General features: G+C 29.9%; 1 protein-coding gene across 1 annotated transcript in view; it reads right to left on the bottom strand.

Annotated features, from left to right (window-relative positions):
• The window catches only part of LOC142321937 (zinc finger SWIM domain-containing protein 5-like), a 424,904-nt gene extending 401,034 nt beyond the window's left edge, over positions 1-23,870 (bottom strand). The window contains exon 1 of the mRNA XM_075360468.1: positions 23,480-23,870. Within this exon, the coding sequence (XP_075216583.1) occupies positions 23,480-23,831 (352 nt within the window). The 5' untranslated portion in view covers positions 23,832-23,870. The remainder of the gene's footprint in view (positions 1-23,479) is intronic.
• Between the last annotated feature and the right edge of the window lie 642 nt (positions 23,871-24,512).

Below are 24,512 nucleotides of genomic sequence, written 5' to 3'. Positions count from 1 at the left end.
ACATCTGGCCGAACGAAACAGGTCTTACTTAAAAAAATAATCGCTTACAAATAATGCGTATATTTATAAATAGAAACTTTTAATTTTGAAAAAAAAATTTAATAGGAAGAAACAATCATGTAACAAGATGTTTTTTTTAATAGAAACTTTTAAATGCTGTAATTAAGAGGAAATAATAATTAACAGCTTAAAATTTAATTAGATGGAAACTTCTAGAATTTAAACGAACACCAGAAAGCCAAATAATAAATTTATCAGATGGAAAGTCTGGTTCTGAACGTAAATATAACTTAAGTAAGATACATCAATTATGTTACACAGTGGAGCGGCCAGTAGGTAACCGATGGAAGCAAACTCAATTTCTGGACAACAGGGAGGAGATCCAAGACCTCCCACGAACCTACTACCTGGAAATCGAAGCCCCTTATTTAAGACCATACCCCCGTACAAAATAATGGACTGCATTAAACGGTTCAAAACATGTTAATTAAATAAACAACTAATTTACCGGCATGAAATTCATTAAAACTTAAAATATAATTAAGGGTAAAAGCGTATTGTAATGAGTTGCATTAAATGAGAGGAATTGCACAGACATAACGAAACAGTATTTAATTTATTATAATCAAGTTAGATTGACAAACTTATAATTAAACTAGAAGTTCTACTCTTTTTGCTACTTTGATCAATCTCTGTGAAGAATATTTCTCCCTCCGCGCATTCTGTTCGACATGACTTTGATAATTTTAAAAAAATGATTGAGAAGGAAACCGGCATTTAATTATAACAGTTAGTTCTGGAATAAATATTCTATGATTATTTTTTTTAAAGGAAGAAAAAGTCTGTTGAAGAAAATGAATGAGTCAACGTAAGAGAAAGAAGGTGTTCTGAAATAACAGGTATTTTCAGACGATGCAGAGGATATTAAAACAGATTATTCAAAATTAAAAAGATACCGAGATAGAATATGGCACAAAAATGACCGTTAGGAAAATAAAAATAATGATGATAATAAGCCAAAGAATTTCTGCACAAAAGAAGGAAAAATTGTACAGTAAAACAGTAGGGTTAAGAAAATAGAAAAGAAAAGCAATGTCATAGAAGTATTTAATACAAAGAAACAATCATTATCTAACAAGATGTTAGAATTGGAGAAGTAGCATCTTTGCATGGTACTACTGCATGGATGTGAACAAAGAACATAAAGAAAAAGAAAAGGTAGATGCATTTGAAATGGAAGTGGAGAAATTTAAATGGAAAGGAGTAAGCTCCTTTCCATTTCACGAGAAACTTGATCGGAACAATTCAGGACGGAAATCTAACTGTGAGAAGAGAAGCATCGATTAAAGCAGTACTAGAAGGACTAGTAGGAAATAATCAGTAGATTTCCAGACAATTTTAAAGAAAATGGTAACCAACAGGGATTTACTTAGGAACAGAAGAGAATAAAAACGAGATGAGTATAAGGCACCTGCCTCAGGGGTACCAAACGATGTTGATATAAATTTTTCTTTTTCATTGATTAAATTCTACAAAAACCTCGAATATACACTTACATAAATATTTCAACGAGAAACATAAAATAAATTGAAGTTATAAGCAAAACAATAATAATAAGAAAATGTGAAAAAAATAAATATAATTTCTTATACTTATATTTTTTTTGGGGGTTTACTTTCGTAAACCCAACTCGATATCAGCTGATAAAGAGAACTAGCATGATAGATAACGCAAAAAATAGTATTTTAATAGCTTAAATACATAAAAGACCGCCATAAACTAAAAAAAAAAAAAAACCATTTCTATCATGAAATCAACTACCTACTAAAGACATGAGAACACTTAAGAAATAACAATTTAAATATTTGACAGATTGACCCATTTTAACACAGGTTTACATAAACTTACCCACGTAGATTAATTCTCAAGCTATATCATAGCTTACTTTCTTTATGATTAAGAACACAATCTATTAAGAAATAAATTTTTTTCAATCTGATCAATATTTCTTTAGATTTACGGTAAATGTATACGTTAATACTTACGCAACCAAACGAAATGTTTTAATCATTATGGAGAGAGATATAAATTGATTTTTTATCGGGTGAAACCTGGAATAGGTTTATAGAACAGACTAATATAATAATAATAAGAAGAAGAAAGAATTATTTATCTTGTTTTTTTCTCAGAAATAAAGTTAAAATGATGAAATCATACAGTATGAGTAAACGGAAATCACGTAGCAGTCCATAGAAAAAATCTACAATCGTACTTTAATTTTTTACAGGTAAACTGCTGAAATAACGATGAGGAAACCAATTAATTCGACTTTAAAAAAAATTACAGTTTAATATAGAAACGTACAATTAACAATATTTAATCTCCACAATCTATAATTTTTAGTTATATGATATTCTGCAAACTGAAATCTACTTTAAGCATGCGGCTCTCACATCTGATTGAACAAAACCGCATACAATGAAATTACGTAAGTACAATATAAATAATAATTGCAAGCAAAAATAACCTTTTGAAAATAAAAGACTGAAACAGACTAACAAAATGTTAATTTTTTTCATTAATGAGAAACGTTTACCTCAAAAGAAAATTAGTTCAATATTTTTTTAGTATATAAAGATTTATATCCTCATAAGCAGCCTTTCCAACCAAATAATATATTAACTTTTAACAATGGATGTGTTATCACAGTGATTCCCAAATTGTGGCGCCACAACACCCCGGGGAGACGCGGCTCTTCACCGGAGCGCCACGAAATATTATAAAAGCTTCATAATTAATTGAACTAAGACATTTATAATTATTAATTTAATGCTAATAAAGTAAAAAAATAATGAAGATACGCGAGTTTTATTTTTTTTTATCTCTTACTTACGATTAGTCATACTTTTACTTAGGATAGGGGGCCATGGAAAAATTTTAATTGAAAAAGGGCGCCGCGACTCGGAAAAGTTTGGGAACGACCGTGTTAGTACATTCACTGCATAAAAATGAGCACTTCAAATTTATTATATTTTACAACGATAATTACGTGTTAAAAATCACCTGAAACAGGATTAGAAAAAAAAATACAGGTTAGAAAAAATCATTCTTTTAGTGTAAAGAATCAACAACTACTAGAAAAAAATGAGTAAATAAATGATTATTAATTTCAAGTCATGACAAAAATGTAACAATTTCTGTTAATATTCATACATTTTGTTTATATAAAAATAATCAAAAACGGTTTTGCAAGGAAATACAGCGTGATAAAACTGTTAAAATAAAATTAATTGAGAAAAAATGTTATATCAAGGCACATTGATGGGATAGATAAGTTAAAACAATTAAACAATTATAGTTATGACAAATCTTTTAAATTATATAATATTCATTAAAAAAATAACTTATAAGGTATGAATTTAAATCAACTAAAAATAGTTTAGTCCAAATTCAAAATGAAATTTATTAAAAAAATGCCTACAATAAACAATTAAAATACAAAAAATAATTACAGCAAATAATTAGTCAGTATGTTCTAAGTGGTTACAATTTTAAGAAATAAAATGACGTCGACTCTTTTTTAAGAAAAAAACTCGAATGTCAAAGAAACAGGGAAAAGCAGTTTAAAACTAACAATTAGTACTTCTAACATTAAACTGGAATACACAGGAAGTTTTAAACCTGTCAAAGAAGACAGCCAGAAATCGTAAACACGTTAAAATGGCGAAGAACAATCCAAATAAAACGCACTAACTAAAATAATAATAATAAATATGTAAATAAAAAGCGCAGAAATAAGGAAAATATTTTTTTAATTTATAAAGCTGTTTTCAATTAAATTTAATCACGTTACTAGAATAAAAATACATCAATAATTCGTTAGGCGATATAAAGTTTACAATTTAAACTGTTTATAATCGCATAAGGAAACACATAAAACATTTTTGGTAACGGTTAAAAATGTACAAGTAGAAATATTATGAAATAGTCTTTTTTAAAACATAAATAAAATCAACAAAAAACGCTGAGAAGATAAAAAAATTCATACATCTCATACAAATATAAATGCGAAAGTTTGTTTGTTTGCAGCTATATCACACGAGAATCAACCGATCGATTGGTTTAAAATTCTTACGATATATTCTTGTTATCCCAGGGAAGGTTCAAAGCCATAGATCGAGGCTCTAGCCCCCTTGCAAGTAAAGTTACGACTTAAAGATATTCATTAAATAAACAAAAATTAATCCTTTTACTCCATTATATATTTCTGGCACCGTGAAAAAAGAAATATAATGAAGTAAAATGAAGTAAAATGACTAATTCATTTTTCTTTAATGAATATCTGTAAAATATTTAACATTCACACTACTATTCTGTCTTTAGCAATTCAGTTTTTTTAAGTATATTTGTGAAGTCTGTATCCTCCTTCCTTCGTCGTTTCCTCTTCTCTTTTCTTTTTTTGTACATAACGTCCCCTCCATGTAGTTTGTCCTTCCATGTAGTTTTTTTAATCCTTTCAGTATGTTGCCTACGAAGAGATTGAATCTAGAATTATCATGAAGTGCCGCTAAGCGTAGCCGGGTTTCACGAAAACAAGAAACTAGAGCGGAAAGAGATCAGCACCTAGAGGTCGAACGAACACATAAATGCGAAAGTGTCTCACAACCATAAAGATAACGAATGCGTCTGGGGTCCAGGGGGAGGAGCTCCCTCATTGGCTAATTAAAATATATATGTTAATTAAATACATTAAATATTTATTTATATTTCTGTTGCCATAGTGGCAGAATATATTCTTAATTCACTTTACTTCCAAGGGGGCTAGGGCCTCGATCTATGGCTTAAAACCTTCCCTGGGATAACACGATTATTAATTAAATATAAACATTCTAATTTTTCATTAAATTTTATTGATTTTAAGTTAGCAACAAATTAATTACAAACAACTGCCAACTTTGCTCTTAATTTGGAACGACTTCAAAAACTTAAAATTTAAAGAAAATTATTTTTTACTTTTAGAATTTTTTAAATTTATTTTATAAATGATAAAGGTGAGACACCTGCAACTTGATTGGAAAATACAAAGAGGTTATTATCAAGAACAAATTAAGGCTTCCTGGAAAGAGAGATATGTATTATAGTTTAAGTGAATATATATAAAATATATTTTCAAATGGATTTCTACAAATACAGTTTGTAACTCAAATTTAGAAACCAATTTATATTCAATAAATATATATATATATATATATACACACTACATTATACCATATGTACTATTTATATAAATATTACAGAGACGCATAAACACTAACTGAATACATTTATTTAAACTTGACAACAGTTTTAGTCCATGATCTCTTTTTAATATTCGCGTTTTTAACATATCGCGTCTCTTTTTAATATTCCTAGCAATAAAAAATAAATGAATAAAAAAAAGAAAAAAAAAACATTCTACAACAGTAATAAATAACTAAAGCTACATTTCTCTAATGTATTTTAATATAACTCTTCCAGGACCTTGTGAACTAGTAGAATAATATTAAGACGATACAAAATTTCAAAGTGATACGAAAGAAAGAGCTAACTACCGTCAGAAGGCAAGTGGGGGGGAAAACGCTGTAAAGTAACACATCTTCAAAGTAAAAAATAAATGTATTCTCTACACATGCAGTACATACCTGTTGTTTTTTACATTGTGACACCTTTTGTTTCTAAAAAATAAATACAACATATTATTTTTGTGCCGAGCAAAGACTCCAATTAAGGAAACTTCAAATAATTGCTGTAACTTTTCAAAAAGTTTCAGAAGTATGTTTTAAGTGGGAGTGACTACTATGATCATTATTCATAAATAAATGCTATTAAGATCTATAAAAATCGTTATTCCCTGAATCGTTCTAGGGGTTAAACTTTACTATTTCGGATTCAATCAATTTGAAATTAACAATAATTTGGAAATCTGTTCGATAATATTAAGTCTGAGGATTATTAAATGCTTGAAAAATGTTCAATAATATAGGGAGAAGAACAGTACCTATTAAGACTTGTGAAGATGAAAAATTTTTTGAAAATAAATAAACGTGTCTAAAATTTGTAAAACAGTTTTATTAAAAGCTTTTTAAAATAAAATTTTAAACAATTATTAAATTTATATAAAAAAAATATTAATAATATCAATAAGAAATCTAGTTTAATCAATGTAATATTATATATGACCAGCTCCTGTACAAACCAAGGAAAGCACGAGAAAGGTTTCCTCGGTTAAAAGTTATCGACTAGAAACCAGTTTCTATTTTCCTCAGAAGCAAAAAAATTCTTGGCTGGAGGCAAAAACTTAATGGATTCACTTTAAAAATATTTACAAAGGAATTTATTTAACAGAGTAAATTTAATTTCAAATAAAGATTATAAATATTTGTACTTCAATTCTGAAAAAAGTAACTGAGCTGTTTATCAACAAATATATGAAAAAATAGAAATAACATCTTATGACCAACAAAATGTTAATATTTTTAATAAATATAGGTTATATATAAAACATTAGCGGTGAAAATAGAGCGGGATTTAGCTGAGAAACATTCGTAATTTACATTCAATAGGGAATAGCTTGATCCTGAAACAATAATAATCCAATTCTCATTAACGCTAAACATTTATTAAAACTTCACTTAACAATCCACACTGAAATTGTTTAATCGATCATTTACCTGCAATCAATTAATAGTTTAGATCACAAGCAACATTAAAGGGCTAAATTGATTAATAATGTGAAAAAATTAACATAGAAAATGCAATGCATGTAGAATTGTATTCCCTGTTTTTTTTTCTGGATGTTTGGATCCTGGAAAAATCGATAAGCAATCTAATAATTGAATTACACCCGATGAATCTCCCGCAGGTAGACTGATATCTGAAAATGATAATCAATATCAAAAGCTACTTTAATAATAATAACAATAATATTTACTTAACATTACATTTGAATGCATATATTTAACAAAGTCCAATAAGAATTGACAAAAAGTTTTTTTAATTTACGTGTAAAAAAAAATAATTTTTTCCGTCGATTTCCCCGCCCCTTGGACTCGCGATTAAGCATAAGATCAACTCCAATGCTTCAAACTACCTCGGAAGGGCACAAGGCCTTCACAGACAAACAATAATTTACAGGGTATCATACACACGATATCATTTCTATTTCTATTCACCCTTTATAATCTAAAATTAATATTTATAATGGTTTAAAATTATTCTGAAGACTAATAAAATCTATCAGCCACTGGTGCAGTCTTCGTGAAAGTTTAAATCTTCATTTACAAGATACCTTAACTTGCAAATGGAGTTTATTGAAAAAATTAATACCATTGTTAACCGACTCTTCCTGCCGGCTGCATCTAGTGGTACTATAATTATTTTCAATAGCCTACTTACTCCTGCTATTATAATGACGGACATCTGTCCTTAAGGGGGTACATATCTAAATTATTCCTAGTATAGTTATATGTAAAATACGTAAATATTTATTCCTCTCGTAATTTAAAGTCGTAAAAAAGAACGTTATAGGTTTTCTTTTACTCTTATAAAGAATAAACTCCTTTATTAAATAAAGTTAAGAAATACTGACTAGTTTCCCTTAGAATGGTATGGTATTTTAAGAACTAAAAGTATAATAAAAATCAACGTTATAATAGAAACTAAAGCAACTAGGCAAAACTTCACCTCGTTGTATATACAATACCAGCAAAGGCTGATCTAAACCAAGTAGAAATTTTTTTAGAAATCTAATTGTAAATTCCAATATGTGGCGCCATTGTTAGTCGCAACTATATATCATATATTTTCATGATTAATTATTTTTGTACGCATCAAAAGCAACAACACGCAAATAAGTTTCTCAGATTTATTTGCGATTATCCCTCTCATATAGTTATGGGCCTTCGCAAAAGTGTTCAATATTGTTTTAGTTAAATTGAACAGTTTCATTATTGTGTATATTTTTTTACTTTATAGAGGTTCTTTTATTAGAAGTTCTGCAGATAGGCTCCGTTTTTTTGCAGAACCTAACCTCTACAGATACGTGCGAACTTTTTTGTAATGAAGTTGATTTTTGTGCAACAACTGTACGAGGGATCAGTTTGTTTTGTTTAAGTAACAGTAACAGCAAGTAACCTGCCACTGATCGAGAACTGACAGATTACAGCGATTGTAAGTTCGTTATACAATCCTATCTCGAACATGAGAATGCATGGAAATGAGTCTTAGGCGACGCATCACAAATGAACGTATTACAAATGAACGTAATATGACCAAAGTCAAAGCCAAACTTTTATTAGCCGTGGATAGCAGCACTAATTTTCACATCAGAGATTGTAACAGTTTTCGTCTCACTGGCAAGTAACTCTGTTAGTAATGCTTAACACTACCAAATTTGAAAATTGTTCTAATACAGCAAAATAGGTTGACACAATCATAAGTACTGCACAGAAGTTAAATGCATTAGACTTCAAAGTTTCCACAGAACGGATCGGCATACTACTTCTCACTGGTTTACCTGACGCGTTCAGGTCTATGATAATGGCTTTAGAAAATTCAGGAGTAGCTTTAAAAGCTGAGAACGTCAAAACCTGTATTTCGCAAGATGTTATGCATTCTCCAAAGAAAGTGCTGCGGATTCAGTTTTCTTAACTAAAACCAGTAAACAATCTAACGCACAACAAAGTAAACGCAAGAACGGATGTTATAGTTGCAATAATTATGGGCACATTCCCAAATTTTGTCGTCAACCTAAGAAACGAAGTGCTTATTCAAATCTGTATACTGCAAGCCCAGGCGATGAAGACATGATAATGCAGCCGCTTAGCTATACGAGCAAGATATGCCGAATGATGGAAATTGTTATTTAGATTCAGGTTCGACAGATTACATGACTCCAGATAAAGATTGGTTTAAGAGGTTTACTCCAGTTCCTAGAGGTAAGTGACTCTTGTGAAGAAAGAGTGAGGTGATATCACTCTTGTGATACGGGCAAGGAGAGATAAGTTTCAAAGTATAGAGCGTAAAAAAATAAAAATGATAACAATATACTTAGCACTATAAGATCCTGATTTGGGACAAAATCTAGTCTCTAGTAATTCAAGTTAGTAATAGGTTTTAAACAAAATTTATCAGTTGCTATGTAGGTGAAAAATAAATAAATAGGTGGGTTATTTTATATTTTTTTTAAGTAAATAAATTGATTTCAATAGTCTGATATTAGCATTCTGATGGTAACACTAATCTTAAAATATTATTCAAGTACAACCTCAGTTTTGCTTACTATTAAAGTAATGTTGAAATTTTATTATATAACATTTAAGCCCATTTATTCTTCTTTTTTCTAAGTTTAGAGGGAGTGATTCGGTATGATTTTTACAACCGAAAGTTCTTCTTGATACTAATGTGCTAGAGGATTAAGGTATGGAGATTTTAATAGCTTAAGTATAGGGAGTTAAATTAGATACCTGTCGAAATTAGCTTGAACAGCAATATATCGAGAAATAAAAAAAAAGTTAATTTAATTCAATAAATTAACAGAAGGCGTGTATTTATTTAAAACACAATTTAAAATGACTTTCTACTTTTGCCCAAAGTTCATATCTGTTTATGAGACCTTTGGAACCTACTTCATGAAATATCCCGAAAATCAATAACAGGGTCTTTATCACTGTGACAACGCACCTGTACCAATCCGCGCAATAAAATTTCAGTAAAAATTACCACTATAAACGATATAAGAATAAAATTAACCTTTTTCAGTAGAATAATATTAAAATTTTAATTCGATAAGAAAAAACGAGAGGAAAAATGGAAATTAAAAAAAAAGACTGATTATAATTAGAATGCTAAACAATAGAAATAATATAATTGGGGAAGTGAGGGATGACGATGGCGTTCGTTCTTTGTGTCCACAGCGAACAATACATTTCTCACCCTCGCTAGAGACTCCTAACTCGCTAGAGACCATCTCTCCTTGTTGAATCGGTTTTACTTTAACGTACATAAATAACATGGAGAATGAATTAACTAGTCGCTCATAAAAGCACTTGCTTTGCATGCGCGCGCATTTATATATTAAACTATAATAACTATATATGAAATGTTACCAAAAAATTAAAATGTAATATTTCGAATGTAATTTGTAGCCTAGAGATATAGGACAAACGAGATATATTAATAATTAAAGTGTCAGTTACATTAATTCAAATTGAAAGGACTGGTTGCAATTCTAAAATAAAAATAATAGATAATATTAATAAATTAAATAATTCATATATATATATCTGTATCTATAAAGCAACTTGTCCTGACTGACTGATTCATCAACACCCAGTAAAAACCACTAAAGATAAATTGATGAAAATTTGTATGCACGCTCTACTTACGGTATAAGTGCACTCTAAGAAAGAATTTTTTTAAAGGGTTAAAATGGAGTAACAATGGGATTTATTATTATTATTTTTTTAATTTCTTGGTAATAAATATAGATATCAACTTGATTTTTGGTGTGGGTAATCTTCATGAGAATATCTAAAAAAACAATTTCTAGAACCTCTGAAATCCGACTTGAACGTGGTGAGGGAGGAAATATAAAAAAATATTGAACAACGAGTGCAAATTTTCCCCATTTCAGACTATACTAAAAAATATATTCAGAGATTTGGGCTTGCAATTACTTTTAAGAAAAATATCTAAAAACCACTTTCGGGTTTTTTTTATTTCAATTTTTTAAGGAGTGAGACGGTGTACAGCGCGGCGGCTCAACCAGCACAGCCACTGCCACTGTTAGTGTATATGTGACACAACTGGCTGCATCTACTTCTGGTTACTTGACTAAAAAACATAAAATAAAATAAAAAAATTGACCGCGACGGGAAACACAAGTAACCATATAGAGCGGGCGAAGCCGCGACGGAGATGCTAATATATACACCCGCGCGCACAAATACACACACATATACACATACATTTTTATACAGAACCTCCGGATAAATAAATAAAATAGAAGTGGATGACAAAAAAAAATAAATTAAACTGCGTATATTGGTAGTTCCATCACTGAAACCCCGTCAATACATACATCACTGCATTTAGATAATTTTTAGTTAATAGAATAATTATATAGTTATGTAGCCGTTCAAAAAATAAAAATTTGTTTTTCTGAAGCAACTTCTGTAAAACAGAACGGATTTGAGACGATTAGTTTGCAATAGAAAGAAAGTTTGAAATATTAGATATCCGCCAAAATTATAAATATTACAGAAAGAAGTATAGCTGTTAAATTAGACATAATAAGAAATTTCTAGACAATTTCTCCGTCTTCACTAGGTAACTATGGAATCAATCTCGATTTTTTTCTTTTAAATCGATTAAGTATGTATGATTCTATTCAAATTTTTATAAGTGTATAATCACGCTCAAACATCTGTTGGATAAACACTTCTTTTTATAATTTTTTAAAAGTTAATGATTTGAAGAAAAAATCAAGATATATGACGCGTCAAATAAAGGTAAAATATATTCTGTGTTGGTGAAATACCTAAAAAGATGTATCAACATAGGCAGGGATGTATTAACTTACATCATTATACTCAAAATTTTATTTTTATTGTTTTCTTGGTAAGCGCTTTCGCATTCATCACTGCTTCATCATCTGAGAATCAATTACATAGAAGTATTAAAAAGAGTGATAGAGATGGTAATGATCAACTTCAAATTTTAAAATAACTTTATAAATTGGCTAATGAATTTACTGTTAAAGCGTTCACCAGGAAAGCAGTAAAAAAAAAAAAAAAATAGTCAAGTGAATATTAATTTAACATTCGTTAGATAACTATAAATAATATATAACTTTTATATTATATTTATTATTTATATATACTCATATTAGACAAAATATTTACATATTAATACCGGCTTAACTAAATTAGTTTGTAACATAATGTTGCACAGGCTTTAAGTACATAACAAAAATAGAATGGAAAACTTTTGAATTCTATACCAAAAGACAAATTCGTACGATCGCCTAAAACCGTCGTGATATATGGAAAAAAAGTTTAAGGGTTTAAAATTTATAGTTAAAGAATAGCAGAACAAGTTATGGAAAAATGAATATTTCTTTTGTTATTTACTAATAAAGTTTTAAATAGTGTAAACTATGAGTATTTTAAGTTTTAATACATTACAATAGTTATACTCTGCTATAATAAGAAATTAAATATATTATTTATTAAATAATTAATTTGCCCAATAATTAATCAGTTAATTAACACATTTATACATTATCTTGCATTTATTCCAGTCATTTTATTTATTCCAGCCCATGGCGCATCCGAGATACAAGCGGTAAGAGTCAAAGTTGTTTTCTTTGAAAGTAATGATAATCATATACCCCCACTTCGTATCGTTGAAGTTAGCAAGATTATATTCAAGAAAATAATTTATAACATAAAGAAGACGGCAGAAGCCGTTTCAGTCTTAACTTTCCTTAACAATTTCTTGTTACGGAAAAGCATGTTAAGGAAAGGGCATGAGATGTTTGTTATTCTTGAGAACGGCTACATCATTTTTGTGACGTCATGTTTCACCAACAACGGATGTATGGTTACATAATTTAGAGAACGCAGTAGTCTAATTCTTCACAAATAAATTTATTCAGTTAACCGATATCCTCCGGAATACTACAAATAAAAATTAGGTACAAATTGCATTAAACCACAATTGATTAATATTAATTAGTCAAAAAAAAAACTAATTATTGGATTGAATTATTACAGTTCTAGTAATAAATTACATGAACAAAACTGATCAATTCTTGGAATGAATATAATATAATAATTAACTGGTAAATATATGCTGCACTAATTTCAAAGAACAATTCAATTAAGTAATACAATTTTATTATATCTTTGTACCGATCAATCTTAATAAATAAAACGTTACTCGAATGAATATGATATGTAATTACTAAATACAGTGTAATAATTTCAATAAAGCTAATCAACAATACTATTCTTTTTTTCTTTTAAATTTCCACGTCATTCTTAAAAGAGAATTGCAATAATTATTTATACATATAAAAACATAAAAATATTTTATGAAGTAAATTAATGGTGATCTCAAATTTGATATTTCATAAGCTAAAAAACAGTCTGCATACGATCATAATGATTAATTATTTCGTTCATACAAAACCCATGTGCGCGCGCACACAGTTTCTCACACACTATCGTTCATTAATCTAAAGCGATCGATCCATCTATCTGATTTACGTCACGATTATAAATTTTGTCAAATATTTCTTCTAAGTTAAAAAGAAGGATTGATATACATACTTAAAAACGTATATCAACCTAAAATAAATGGTATAAATTACATTGACAACAAGATTTGTTTTTTATTAAATATGATCCGATTGACTCTTTTATAAGCGACTAAAACTCAACAGCATGTATTATTTAATGAAAGAATTACTGAATTCAATTTTTTTTTTTTTTATAACTTTCAAGTGATCTATTTGATAGTTTTATTACACTAGGAAAACTATGGAATTTTATAATTAGTATTCATTATTTTAAACTCGATTTGCTATTCCCCGAAGCGTTCCAGGAATAGTGTAATGATCAATTTTAAGGAGATACAACTTACAATCATTATTGAAGAGTATCATAAAATTATTTATTTGTTCGGTAATTTGTTTTATTATCACTATAAAAATCTTAAATTATCCATCAAATAAACGATTTAATGGTTTTAAACAAACAAAGCTAGTGCAGGAGTATTACAATTACTTATAATCAAACCACATTGATAATCTACTATTGTTATTCTAACAATATTTTCTATTTTATACAAGCGTTCAGCGCGGCCAAAGTAATGACAACTGCAGAAAATATTAACAATCAACAGTCTTCTTCATGCAAAAGTAAAGCAGATTCATTTCTTTCACGTTTTTTAGTTTCTCGATTACGACTGCAGGATAATGGTCCGTGTAACAACAGAAAATATATCACTGATTACTATCAGAACGTATTATTTTCAGTAATTGTATACTTTTTTGATTTTTGTCCTTACAAGTATATTGATTTTGACTATCTCATTAATGTTAAACGTTATTTATAACGTAAATTTCGGTGCTATTACATATGTATGATCTCTTATTTTAATTTTATTTTTTCCTTTATGTAATTAAATAAAGATTAACTGAGAAGAGGAATCAGAGAATTTCCATAAGTACTCAATTGCCCCGTACAATATCCTGGAAAAGATCTATTGATCTAAGAGTAATTTACTTGCCAGCCTCCACGGCGCGAATGGTAGCATCTCGGTCTCATCCACAGGTCCCAGGTTCGAATCTCGGTCAGGCATGGCATTTTCACATACTACTTGTCATTCATATAATTCTCTGAAGCAGTACCTAACGGTGGTAATTTACTTATTCCAGTACTAACTAGCTTTAAATTTCTGTTTGTTTTACTTTTATATAACGCTAACAAAAATATTTCTACATTAACAGTTATATACATGTTTAATTTAAATATTTAGAGGTATCGATAAAGTTATCGGTTAAAATTCATTGCTAAAATTCCTAGAATTAGATTTAAATGGAACACTTTTCTGAATTTCGCTGACTTAAAATACCGTATTATTTACAATTCGAATTAATTACCCGTGTGATTTGCAGATATCAATCTGAGTATTATTTACAACAGACCTGTTACAAATACGTTCGTTTTATACGTATTTGTACTTAAAACATAATCATAATTAAAACACTAGTCAACATAATTTTTGTCTCACGAGTACCAATAATACTTATGCAGTTTTTTATCCTGTTTTCAAATATATTCGGAATTTCCCCAACACTCACAGTTTTTTTTTTGTTGTTATTTTAATGTTTTTAAATATTTTAAAACGTTTTTTCATCGATCTGCCCATTGTCAAGTAAAAGCTCTTAGAGCACTGTAGATATGATGTAACTAAATGAACTAACTCGAAGGATAGTGTTGCTACTGTTGTGCAGGTTCAGACGTGTATAGACATGTAGAAACGCTATCTAATGTAGCACACATCAGAACGATGCCAGTTGTGAGATAGTAGTAAAACAGTAAACATGTCATTGTGAATGCCCTGTGTATCTGAATTATTGTGTACTACATATTTGCTTTATTTCTTTTAATTAGTCGTTTACAAAATGCCTAGAGTTTGTTTAAATCATCCTAACAATTTTTGTTATACATGTGGTGAAGTGACACTCAAGTCTCAAACACGAAACCTTACACCGTTAGTAAAAACGTGTTATGAACTTAATTTTGGGTGTAAAGTCAGGGACCAAACGAGGAACTGGGCCCTACATATCTGTTTTTTATCGTCTTTTAGGCTTCTCACTGCATGGAAAAATGGCACACGCCACATACTATTTGCAATCCCAATGATTTGGAAGGAACCCAAACATCACTCTTGTGACTGTTATTTCTGCTTAACAAACATTAAAAGGATCACGTCAAAATCAAAACATACAGTGGTGTACCCTAACTTACAATCTGGCAATAAGACAGGTTCAATACTGCGAAGAATTTTCCATACCAAAACCTCCAGAACATGTAACATTAGACGAAGAGAGCTCAGAGTCTGATAGAAGCAAGGAAGAAAAAGAAACATTTTCTAGTGATACTACTTTTGAACAAAGCAAAAGCAGTTCATCTGAGCCTCATTTACTGCCTGAAGAAAACCGATCTCATACGAGATTTAAATTTATCCAAAAAACAGTCTGAAATGCTTGTTTCCTGGCTAAAAAGATGGAATCTTCTTCAAAATGATACAAAGATATGTACTTATCGTAATCGTCATTCTGAATTAAAAGACTATTTTTTTGAAAAAAAAATAGTATTTTGTAATGACACTTCTTTTCTTATCGAGACACTAAAGAAGAATTTTGAGTAGGACATCGCATGAAGTCTGAGTATAAAAGATAAGGTAGAAAATATAGAAGAAGAATGGGGTAATGTTAAAAAGGAAATTCTGAAATCAGCAGAAGCGAAGCTTAGACGGAACAAAGAGAACTGGCAGAAAACCTTGGATATCACAGGATATATTGGCAGCTGATGGATGAACGTAGAAAGTACAAGAATGCTATTGATGAAGAAGGTAAAAGGAACTATCGAAAATTAAGAAATACTACAAACAGGAAGTGCAAATTAGCGAAAGAGGAGTCAATTAAAGAAAAGTGTTCAGAAGTGGAAAGAAAAATGATCATTGATAAAATAGGCGGAGCATACAGGAAAGTTAAGGAAAATTTTGTGATACATAAATTAAAATCTAATAATGTGCTAAACAAAGACGGTACTCCGATTTATAATATGAAAGAAAATGCCAGTAGGTGGTGGAATATATTGAAGAGCTATACGGAGGAAATGAATTAGAAACTGGTGCTATAAAGGAAGAGGAAGTCGAAGAAGATGAAAAGGGAGATACAATACTGAGAGCTGAATTTAAGAGAGCATTAAAAGATTTTAAAGGCAGAAAGGCTTCTGGGATAAACGGGATAGCTGCAGAATTACTGCTCAGTGCAAGTGAGGAGGCGATAGATAGATTATACAAACTGATGTGTAATATTTACGAAAAAGGGGAAGTTCCTTCAGATTACAAAAAGTGTTATTGTCAGGACACCAAAGAAAGCAGGAGAGGTAAATGTGAAGAATACAGAACAATTAGCTTAACTAATCATGCATAAAAAATCTTAACTCGAAATCTGTAGAGAAGAATTGAAAGGAAGTGGAAGAAGTGTTAGGAGAAGACCAATTTGGTTTCAGGGAAAGTATAGGGACAAGGGAAGCAATTTTAGCACTCGGATTAATAGTAGAAGGAAGCTTACAGAAAAACAAACCAACATACTTGGCATTTATAGACTTAGAAAAAGCATTAGATAACGTAGACTGGAATAAAATGTTCAGCATTTTAAAAATATTTGGGTTCTAGTATAGAGTTAGAAGAACAATTGCTAACATTTACAGGAACCAAACTGCAACAGTAATAATCGAAGAACGTAAGAAAGAAGCTGTAATAAAAAAGGGAGTCCGACAAGGATGTTCCCTATCACCGTTACTTTTTAATCTTTACATAGAACTAGCAGTTAATGATGTTAAAGAACAATTTAGATACGGAGTAACACTGCAAGGTGAAAAGATAAAGATGCTACGATTTGCTGATATAGTAATTCTTGCCGAGAGTAAAAAAGATTTAAAAGAAATATGTATGGCATTGATGAAGTCCTACACAAGAACTACCGCATGAAAATAAAAAAGAGCAAAACAAAAGTAATGAAATGTACTAGAGATAATGTACGTGGACTACTGAATATAAAGATAGGAAAAGAAAAGATTTCGGAGGTAGAAGAATTTTATTATTTGGGAATTACAATTACTAAAGATGGACGAAGCAGGAGCGATATAAAATGCTGAACAGCACAGGCGAAACGAGCTTTCAGTCAGAAATATAATTTGCTTACATCAAAAATTAATTTAAACGTCAGAAAAACATTTTTGAAAATATATGTTTGAAGTGCAACTTTATATGAAAGTGAAACTTGGACGATCTAACATATTAAACTAATTAATGCAGAATTTCTTTAAGGCCAAGGACAATACTCCTGGTTTCATGTATATAAAACAGAAGTTTCCTAAATTAGTGGTGCAAAAATTAAAGAAGGAAAATTTGTAGGTCCACAAATACGATCACTAATGCATGATGAAAAGTTTGAGGACCTATTGAATCTACTGGAGAAAGCAGCTTGGCAAGCATTCAAAAATGTTATTCAGAGTTTTTTGGGAAATCGAAAAGCGGAAAATTGCCGTGATATTGTCAACGATCTTATAACATTTGATAAAAATTTGGGTTGTAATATGTCCTTAAAAGTACACTTCTTGCATTCGCATCTAGAGTTCATTCCGAAAAATATTGGCGCATGAGCGATGAGCACGGGAAACACTTTCATCAGGAGATTTCATGTATGGAAAAGAGGTATCAAGTCAAATAGAATCCTAATATTCTCGCCGATTACTGTTGGACCAAGAAGAGGAATGCTCCACAGACGACATACAGCAGAAAATCGTCATTTCTTACTTTCTAGGTGAGTCAAATATTTGAATATTGTGTAGTTAAATATGCAGAAAGTATTAGAATCTTTGAAATTATAAATGCCTGTCTCTCGGAAACCTTGCGTGTTGGGAAAAAACCGATATCATATTTTAATTTAGGAGGAAAAATACTGTCAGAATCGTAAATTAATTTACATTAAATTTTAACTGCAGCGCTCATCTAATTTTTCCCCCATTTGATTAACATTCAAAGTTAACTGGATAGTGCATTGAATATGTAAAATCATAAATTTTCGTATCTAATAAAATTTTTACTAAAACAGTTCATAAAAATATCACAGGCATTCACAGCCTATGGTCTACTTTTAATATTAAAAAAAACTTTTAGAACCCTTCGTTTTCAACTCTATAATTTTTTCAGATGTTACTTTATATTATTTTATCAGTTACATAACAAAAAGTGAGTTAAATTTCTTAGTTAAAACTTCCAAAAAGAAAAATTTTACTGCTTTTAACAGTAAAAAGTTGACAGTTTTATTTTGTTTTGCAAATCAAAACGAAAAAAGGTTTCTGCAGAATTAAAAATGATTAAAATCGTCTAGCGAAACCATCAGAAATAACACTTTAAAAGGTTTAAAATAAACTTAATACAAAATAAAAAAATAATACAAAACGAAAATATATAAAAGATTCATTTATATTGAAACATCAAAATACTCAAATTCAAAATAACTTTAGTAATAAAAAAAAAGACTTTTTTAACAAAAGTAAATAAATTCCCTCACTAAAAAGGTTTGTTAGATGAGAATGAAAATGATACAGTTATACAAGCTGAAGTAATATTCAATCACAAAGAGTTATTTTCACTTTTAGTTTACTACATAATACAACGACAAAACATTAGAAAGAAAACGACAATCTAACAAAGAAAACAAAACAATAACCAAAAAATAACTTCAAATTTTTTTAACCAAAAAATTTCTAAAATTATTATAAAAATATCGACGGTCTCAGTAACGTTGTCATTTAACAATCGATCAGATACTGAATATTGTAATATCTAACTGCAGTAAGCAAGTAATTTAGAATATACTGATAACATAAAATAAACCACATATTTAAAAATTTCTTCGTTTCCAAGATATGTAAAAACAAATAATAAATGTTAACAAAAAATTAACTTTCATATTACTGTATTAGGAAAAATTAGACTACATAGAAATGTCGGGAGACTTTCTACTATAATAAGAGCTTTTGTACCAATACGGATACCTAATAAGCCAACGGATAAGCTCAAGAAAATTAATTAGAGAAAATTATATAATAATAATAATTATATATCTCAAAAGATAAGATGTAAAGTGCGCACACAAATATAGATGCGATATTAATCAGTATGAAAAACACACATAGGGAAATATAAACGATTTTTTAATAATGAATAAAAAAATTGTAAGTAATAAATTAAAGTTATAAATTAATTACATATTAATAGATAAAATTATTATTTATTATTAGGTCTATTAGTACATATTGTATAATCAGTAACTACGGCTACTCTTTTATTTTTTGAAGTTTCATCTATCTTATGACATTTTTTAACAAAATAGAACGATTACAAGAAAAATATCATCCTACATCCCGCAATTGTGTATCTTAAAAGCCGCAATTTTATAATAAATGAAGACCATTATTTAATAAATGAAATGACCATATTATATACTAAAATATTTAGGTGGGTTGCATAACGAAATAATATACCAGGATTAACATAAAAATAAACTGTTATGTACAAAATTAGACTATACATAAAGGAATAATATTGCCACATTCAAAATATTATATATAGATAATAATTTGCTCAGTAAGCTACGGAAATAAAACACATCAAGCAAATAAGGAAAAAACGTTAAATTTTACATCTGGAGCTACACAGAAGAAAATAATTATATAAAAAAAAGAAAAGAAATGACTGCAGAAACATTTTTACGATTAAACAACCTAACTTAAAATGTATATATATATATATATATATATATATATATAAATAACTAAAACCTAAGTGTAATTTAGATATCTATTTAGGGAGATATTAAAAACAACAAAAATCAATATCAGTATTTCATCACGAACAAACAAGCTAAACGTATCATCAGATTAAACAGTTATAATTTTTACGGAGTTTAATAAACAAAATTATTTTATTAACCTAATACAGTACGCGCACTAGTGTACACAAACACACAGTTAATAAATAATTAAAATTTAACAGATAAATTAGAAATGAATTTCTACCACCAACTATGTATGCAGACGGGCCTACCGTAACGAATAAAATCAATACTGAACATCTAAAAATTTCACGTAGCCACACAAAAACAAATAAAATTTCAATGAACTAAAATTTTTACCGTATGAACTTATGAACACAAAAAATCCCGCAGCGGATCACATACTCGACTATTTCTTGTCATTTGATAATTAAATTACGTCCCCCTTTAAAAAAATCTGATTTTTTTTAAAGGGGGACACCACATGACTTCAACACCATATGACTTCCTTTTACGCCTATTAAATTACATATACACATTTTTTTTAAATGAAAAATACGAAAAATTTTATTTCATTAATAACTTCTTATATTTCTTCTTTTTTTTCCATTGTTATTAAAATTATTTTTAAAATCACAGGTTTATAATTATTAATAACTAAATACATTTAAATTAAAAAAAGGAGATGAAGTCTGATTCGAACCGATGTGCCTTCTCCTTGTAAAATCCAAATATTTCATTAATTAAAATTTTATTTGGCTATAACTCTGGAACCAATGAAAATAATACCACTTATGATATATAGTTGAAAATCTCTCAACGAGGCCTTATTACTGCAGTTAAGAAAAAAATCAAAAATCCAATTTGTTTGGATTTTTTCGATCCAGTCAATTGCAATGAAAAGGGGAGGTGGATAACCCAGATGTTACAACAGTGATAAATCCAAAATTTCAACATCCTACGGCTAATCGTTTTTGAGTTAGCGAGATACATACGTACGTACAGACGTCACGCCGAAACTAGTCAAAATGGATTCAGGGATGGCCAAAAATTTTTTCGCGAACACAGTGCTTCCATTACTTTGAACAAGGAAGTAAATAAAATAAATAAATAAATAACAACCAATCCTATGACTTTTAAGAGAAATATTTTAAATAATTATTCTTATTTATAGATTTACACACTAATTAAAAATCTACACAGATGTGTACTTAACATATTTTTATCTTAATTCAAGAAACATTTTATCCAGTAACAAGAAAAGATAACATGACAGCTGGACTTATCTCAAAAACAAAAGTTTGCAATTCCCTTATGTGTCATATATTCATATACAACGTATTTAATAAAGATTTTTAAGAAAAACTTTATTAATTACAAAAAAAAAAAATGTTTTACAACAAAACATTAAAAAAGTATGAATAGACTAGTTTTTATTTTGGAAAATAGTAATGACTAAAAAAGCGATTTTAATAAGATTCCCAGAGCAGTCAATAAACATACCTAATAAATTTCGCAAATTAACCCTTGAATAAGGAAACTAAAAATTATATAGCTAATAGTTTTATTTAAAATACATACTTTGTTGTAAACAATAATCTAATTAAGACGGTAAGGAAAAACAAAAATTTAGTGAATGTACTCGTTCAATAAAACTGCCCAACAGAAACGAAATAATACAGTAAATGAATGAATACGTCTCTATTAGAAAAAAATAAAAAATAAATAAATATAAATAACAAAAATTAGTGAGAAAAAATTATATGAAAAGTATAAATAGAAAAATTAAATTATTAGATTTTAAAGATGAATTAACATGACTTCCACAATTATCTATTTCACGCTAACAAAACAAAAACATAACATTTCTTACTAAATGTAATGTATTACAGTATAAAACAATTATAAAAAAAACCATTGCAATAAAATATTACTCTTTTTTAGGAATAGCTAACTAATGAGAATTAAAATTTTAATACGGGAGAATTAACTAGAATATCATTTATAGTTTTTATAAGAATATAATGTATTTATAATATAATTAAATTCCCATCATAATACGTCATCAAAGAACAATAATTGGTAATAAAATTTATCTGTAAATGCTTGAAAATATTAGAATTATTCAATAATAAGAATAATAGAGATAGTATTTTGTTTATCGCAATTAGATAACGACAAAAAACAAGACATTATTTATTATAATAAAAATGATGAAAAGCTTTAGATACAAGGGCGTATTACACAGCGACTTATTTATACCGAGCATACACGAGCAAAGATAGGCAGTATTTGTTAGCGATGCAATTAACACAAAGATAAGCTTCACTGTCACAAATATCCTCCTCTTTTTCTCTCTTTGTTATAAAGTAACCGACGATGATTAATGTAAAATTATATAAACGTAATAAACAACGATCCGTGATTCCTCCAGTAAAACGTCCTGAGTAACACGTATTAAATTTTGAGCTTACGTTCGGAAACCGGATGGTTTTAATAATTAAGAGTAAAACGAGTTCAAGGGCCTGTATACAAGTAAAAGAGAGGGGCTGTATAGTATGTACGTGTTGCGTTGTGTGCGAGAGTGAGGGAGCGTACTACTACTATACGAGAAACAGAGAAAAACAACATCCGAGCGAGAGAGAAGTAGCCTGCCTGCTTGGGCAGCGGCACTACAAGAATTGGAAATAAGGCACATGCGGCCATCTTGAGGAAAGACGGAACGTACACGATGTATTCGGCATCTGAGCCCGGCACCGACCATCTGTATTGTACCATAAGATAGCTTAGAGATAGTTTTTGTTCAAGTTTTTGTTAGACGAAGGTACGAGCTCGGAAAACAAGCGCCCAACAAAGGAGAATACTGAAAGGGAACTTAAACAAGCATGCAGCCCATACTATACTACTTATAAAAGCACTATGGGCAGCGATACTAGCGAGCCTGCAAACATTCGCCTTACATAATAGATTCTTGGATAATTAGTTTAATGGGAAATAAAAAAAGAAACACCTCTTAAAAAGAGGAAAAGTATGTAGGTGTATATATACATATATACAGTACATCGTATTTTATTATTTGATTAAAAGTGGGTCTAACAACACCTTAAAGCAAACAAATTAAATCGTGTAGAAAATAAAATACTAACCCGACAAAATCCCTTTACAATTAAATTAAGCTCACTTTATAATCAAATGTACAAGAATTAAATCGAATTATAAATAATAGAAGAAATGAAATTAAAATAACCTAATGACACGAGTATAAATGTAAACAAACATAACCACGTTACTTACCGACTTGTAAGACGTTATCCACACATCCGGTTTCAAGTAATTTTAATCCCTTATAAAAGGACAAATTCTGATGTTCACCACCGGCATTAACGGGCGGCACTCGCGATAAAGAAGAGTACATACATATGTCTCGTTCATCACGGGGGAACGACCAGTAAATAATTCGACGTTGAACCGGTTCCGGGATACGATCATATCGTTCCTCTATCCTCTGAAACGGGATGTTTTCGGCGACCACCTTAGCCGTGATATCTAGCAGGGTGTCGGGGGAGCGGCCGAGGTGAGGATGGAACAGGAAGGAGGACGCGGACTCCCCGACACGGGAACAGCAGAGCCGCTTGGCGCTCGCCATCCTCGGTCTCACTCCAGACGACACACACTCACTACACGCCACGGGCCCTTCTCCCAGACTGAGCATGCGTAGCGCTCCTTGCGGGGCTCTCTCACAGCTGACGCGCCCCTCACCGAGCCTCCCCACCATTTGTTTATCTTCTCCACATGTTTTGTATGCAAGCAAGGTGCGGCGCCGACAAAAGCACATCGCGCGGGGGAGGGACGGTGGGAATTATTACACTCAGGGGAGGGGGACCCTGCTCATAAAACTGTTCCCCCCCCTTTCCTGCGGCTCAGTCGGCGCAGAGCGACTGAAATGCCGGCTGTAGTGGACCAGTGCCTGCATGTAATACCTGCAACAGCAACGCGTATTCCAATCGATACCGCGTTGAGCCTGCTGAAGTACAATGCACGCATACATAGATTATTTTACTACAATTACTATTTCTTATTCGAGCGTATGAAATCAATCGCGATGAAGCAATTTTTTGAAGACTTCTGGTTTGATATTTCTAATAGCTAATGTTAACTGATGGCGAGATGTGCTTTATTTGTACGTACACCGGACCGGTTTACAAAACGGAGAATAATTAAATATGTGTTACTGATTAATACATTTATTTTATACAATTAAAAAAAAATTATACTAATTGTATTTTTTCATTTATTGATATTTCTTTTATGAATAAATATCATAGTT

Source organism: Lycorma delicatula, chromosome 3 (assembly GCF_047948215.1).
Source record: "Lycorma delicatula isolate Av1 chromosome 3, ASM4794821v1, whole genome shotgun sequence".
Classification (NCBI taxonomy): Eukaryota; Metazoa; Arthropoda; class Insecta; order Hemiptera; family Fulgoridae; genus Lycorma; species Lycorma delicatula.
The sequence above is the reverse complement of the archived record's forward strand: the minus strand, read 5'-3'. Positions and strand labels throughout refer to the sequence as shown.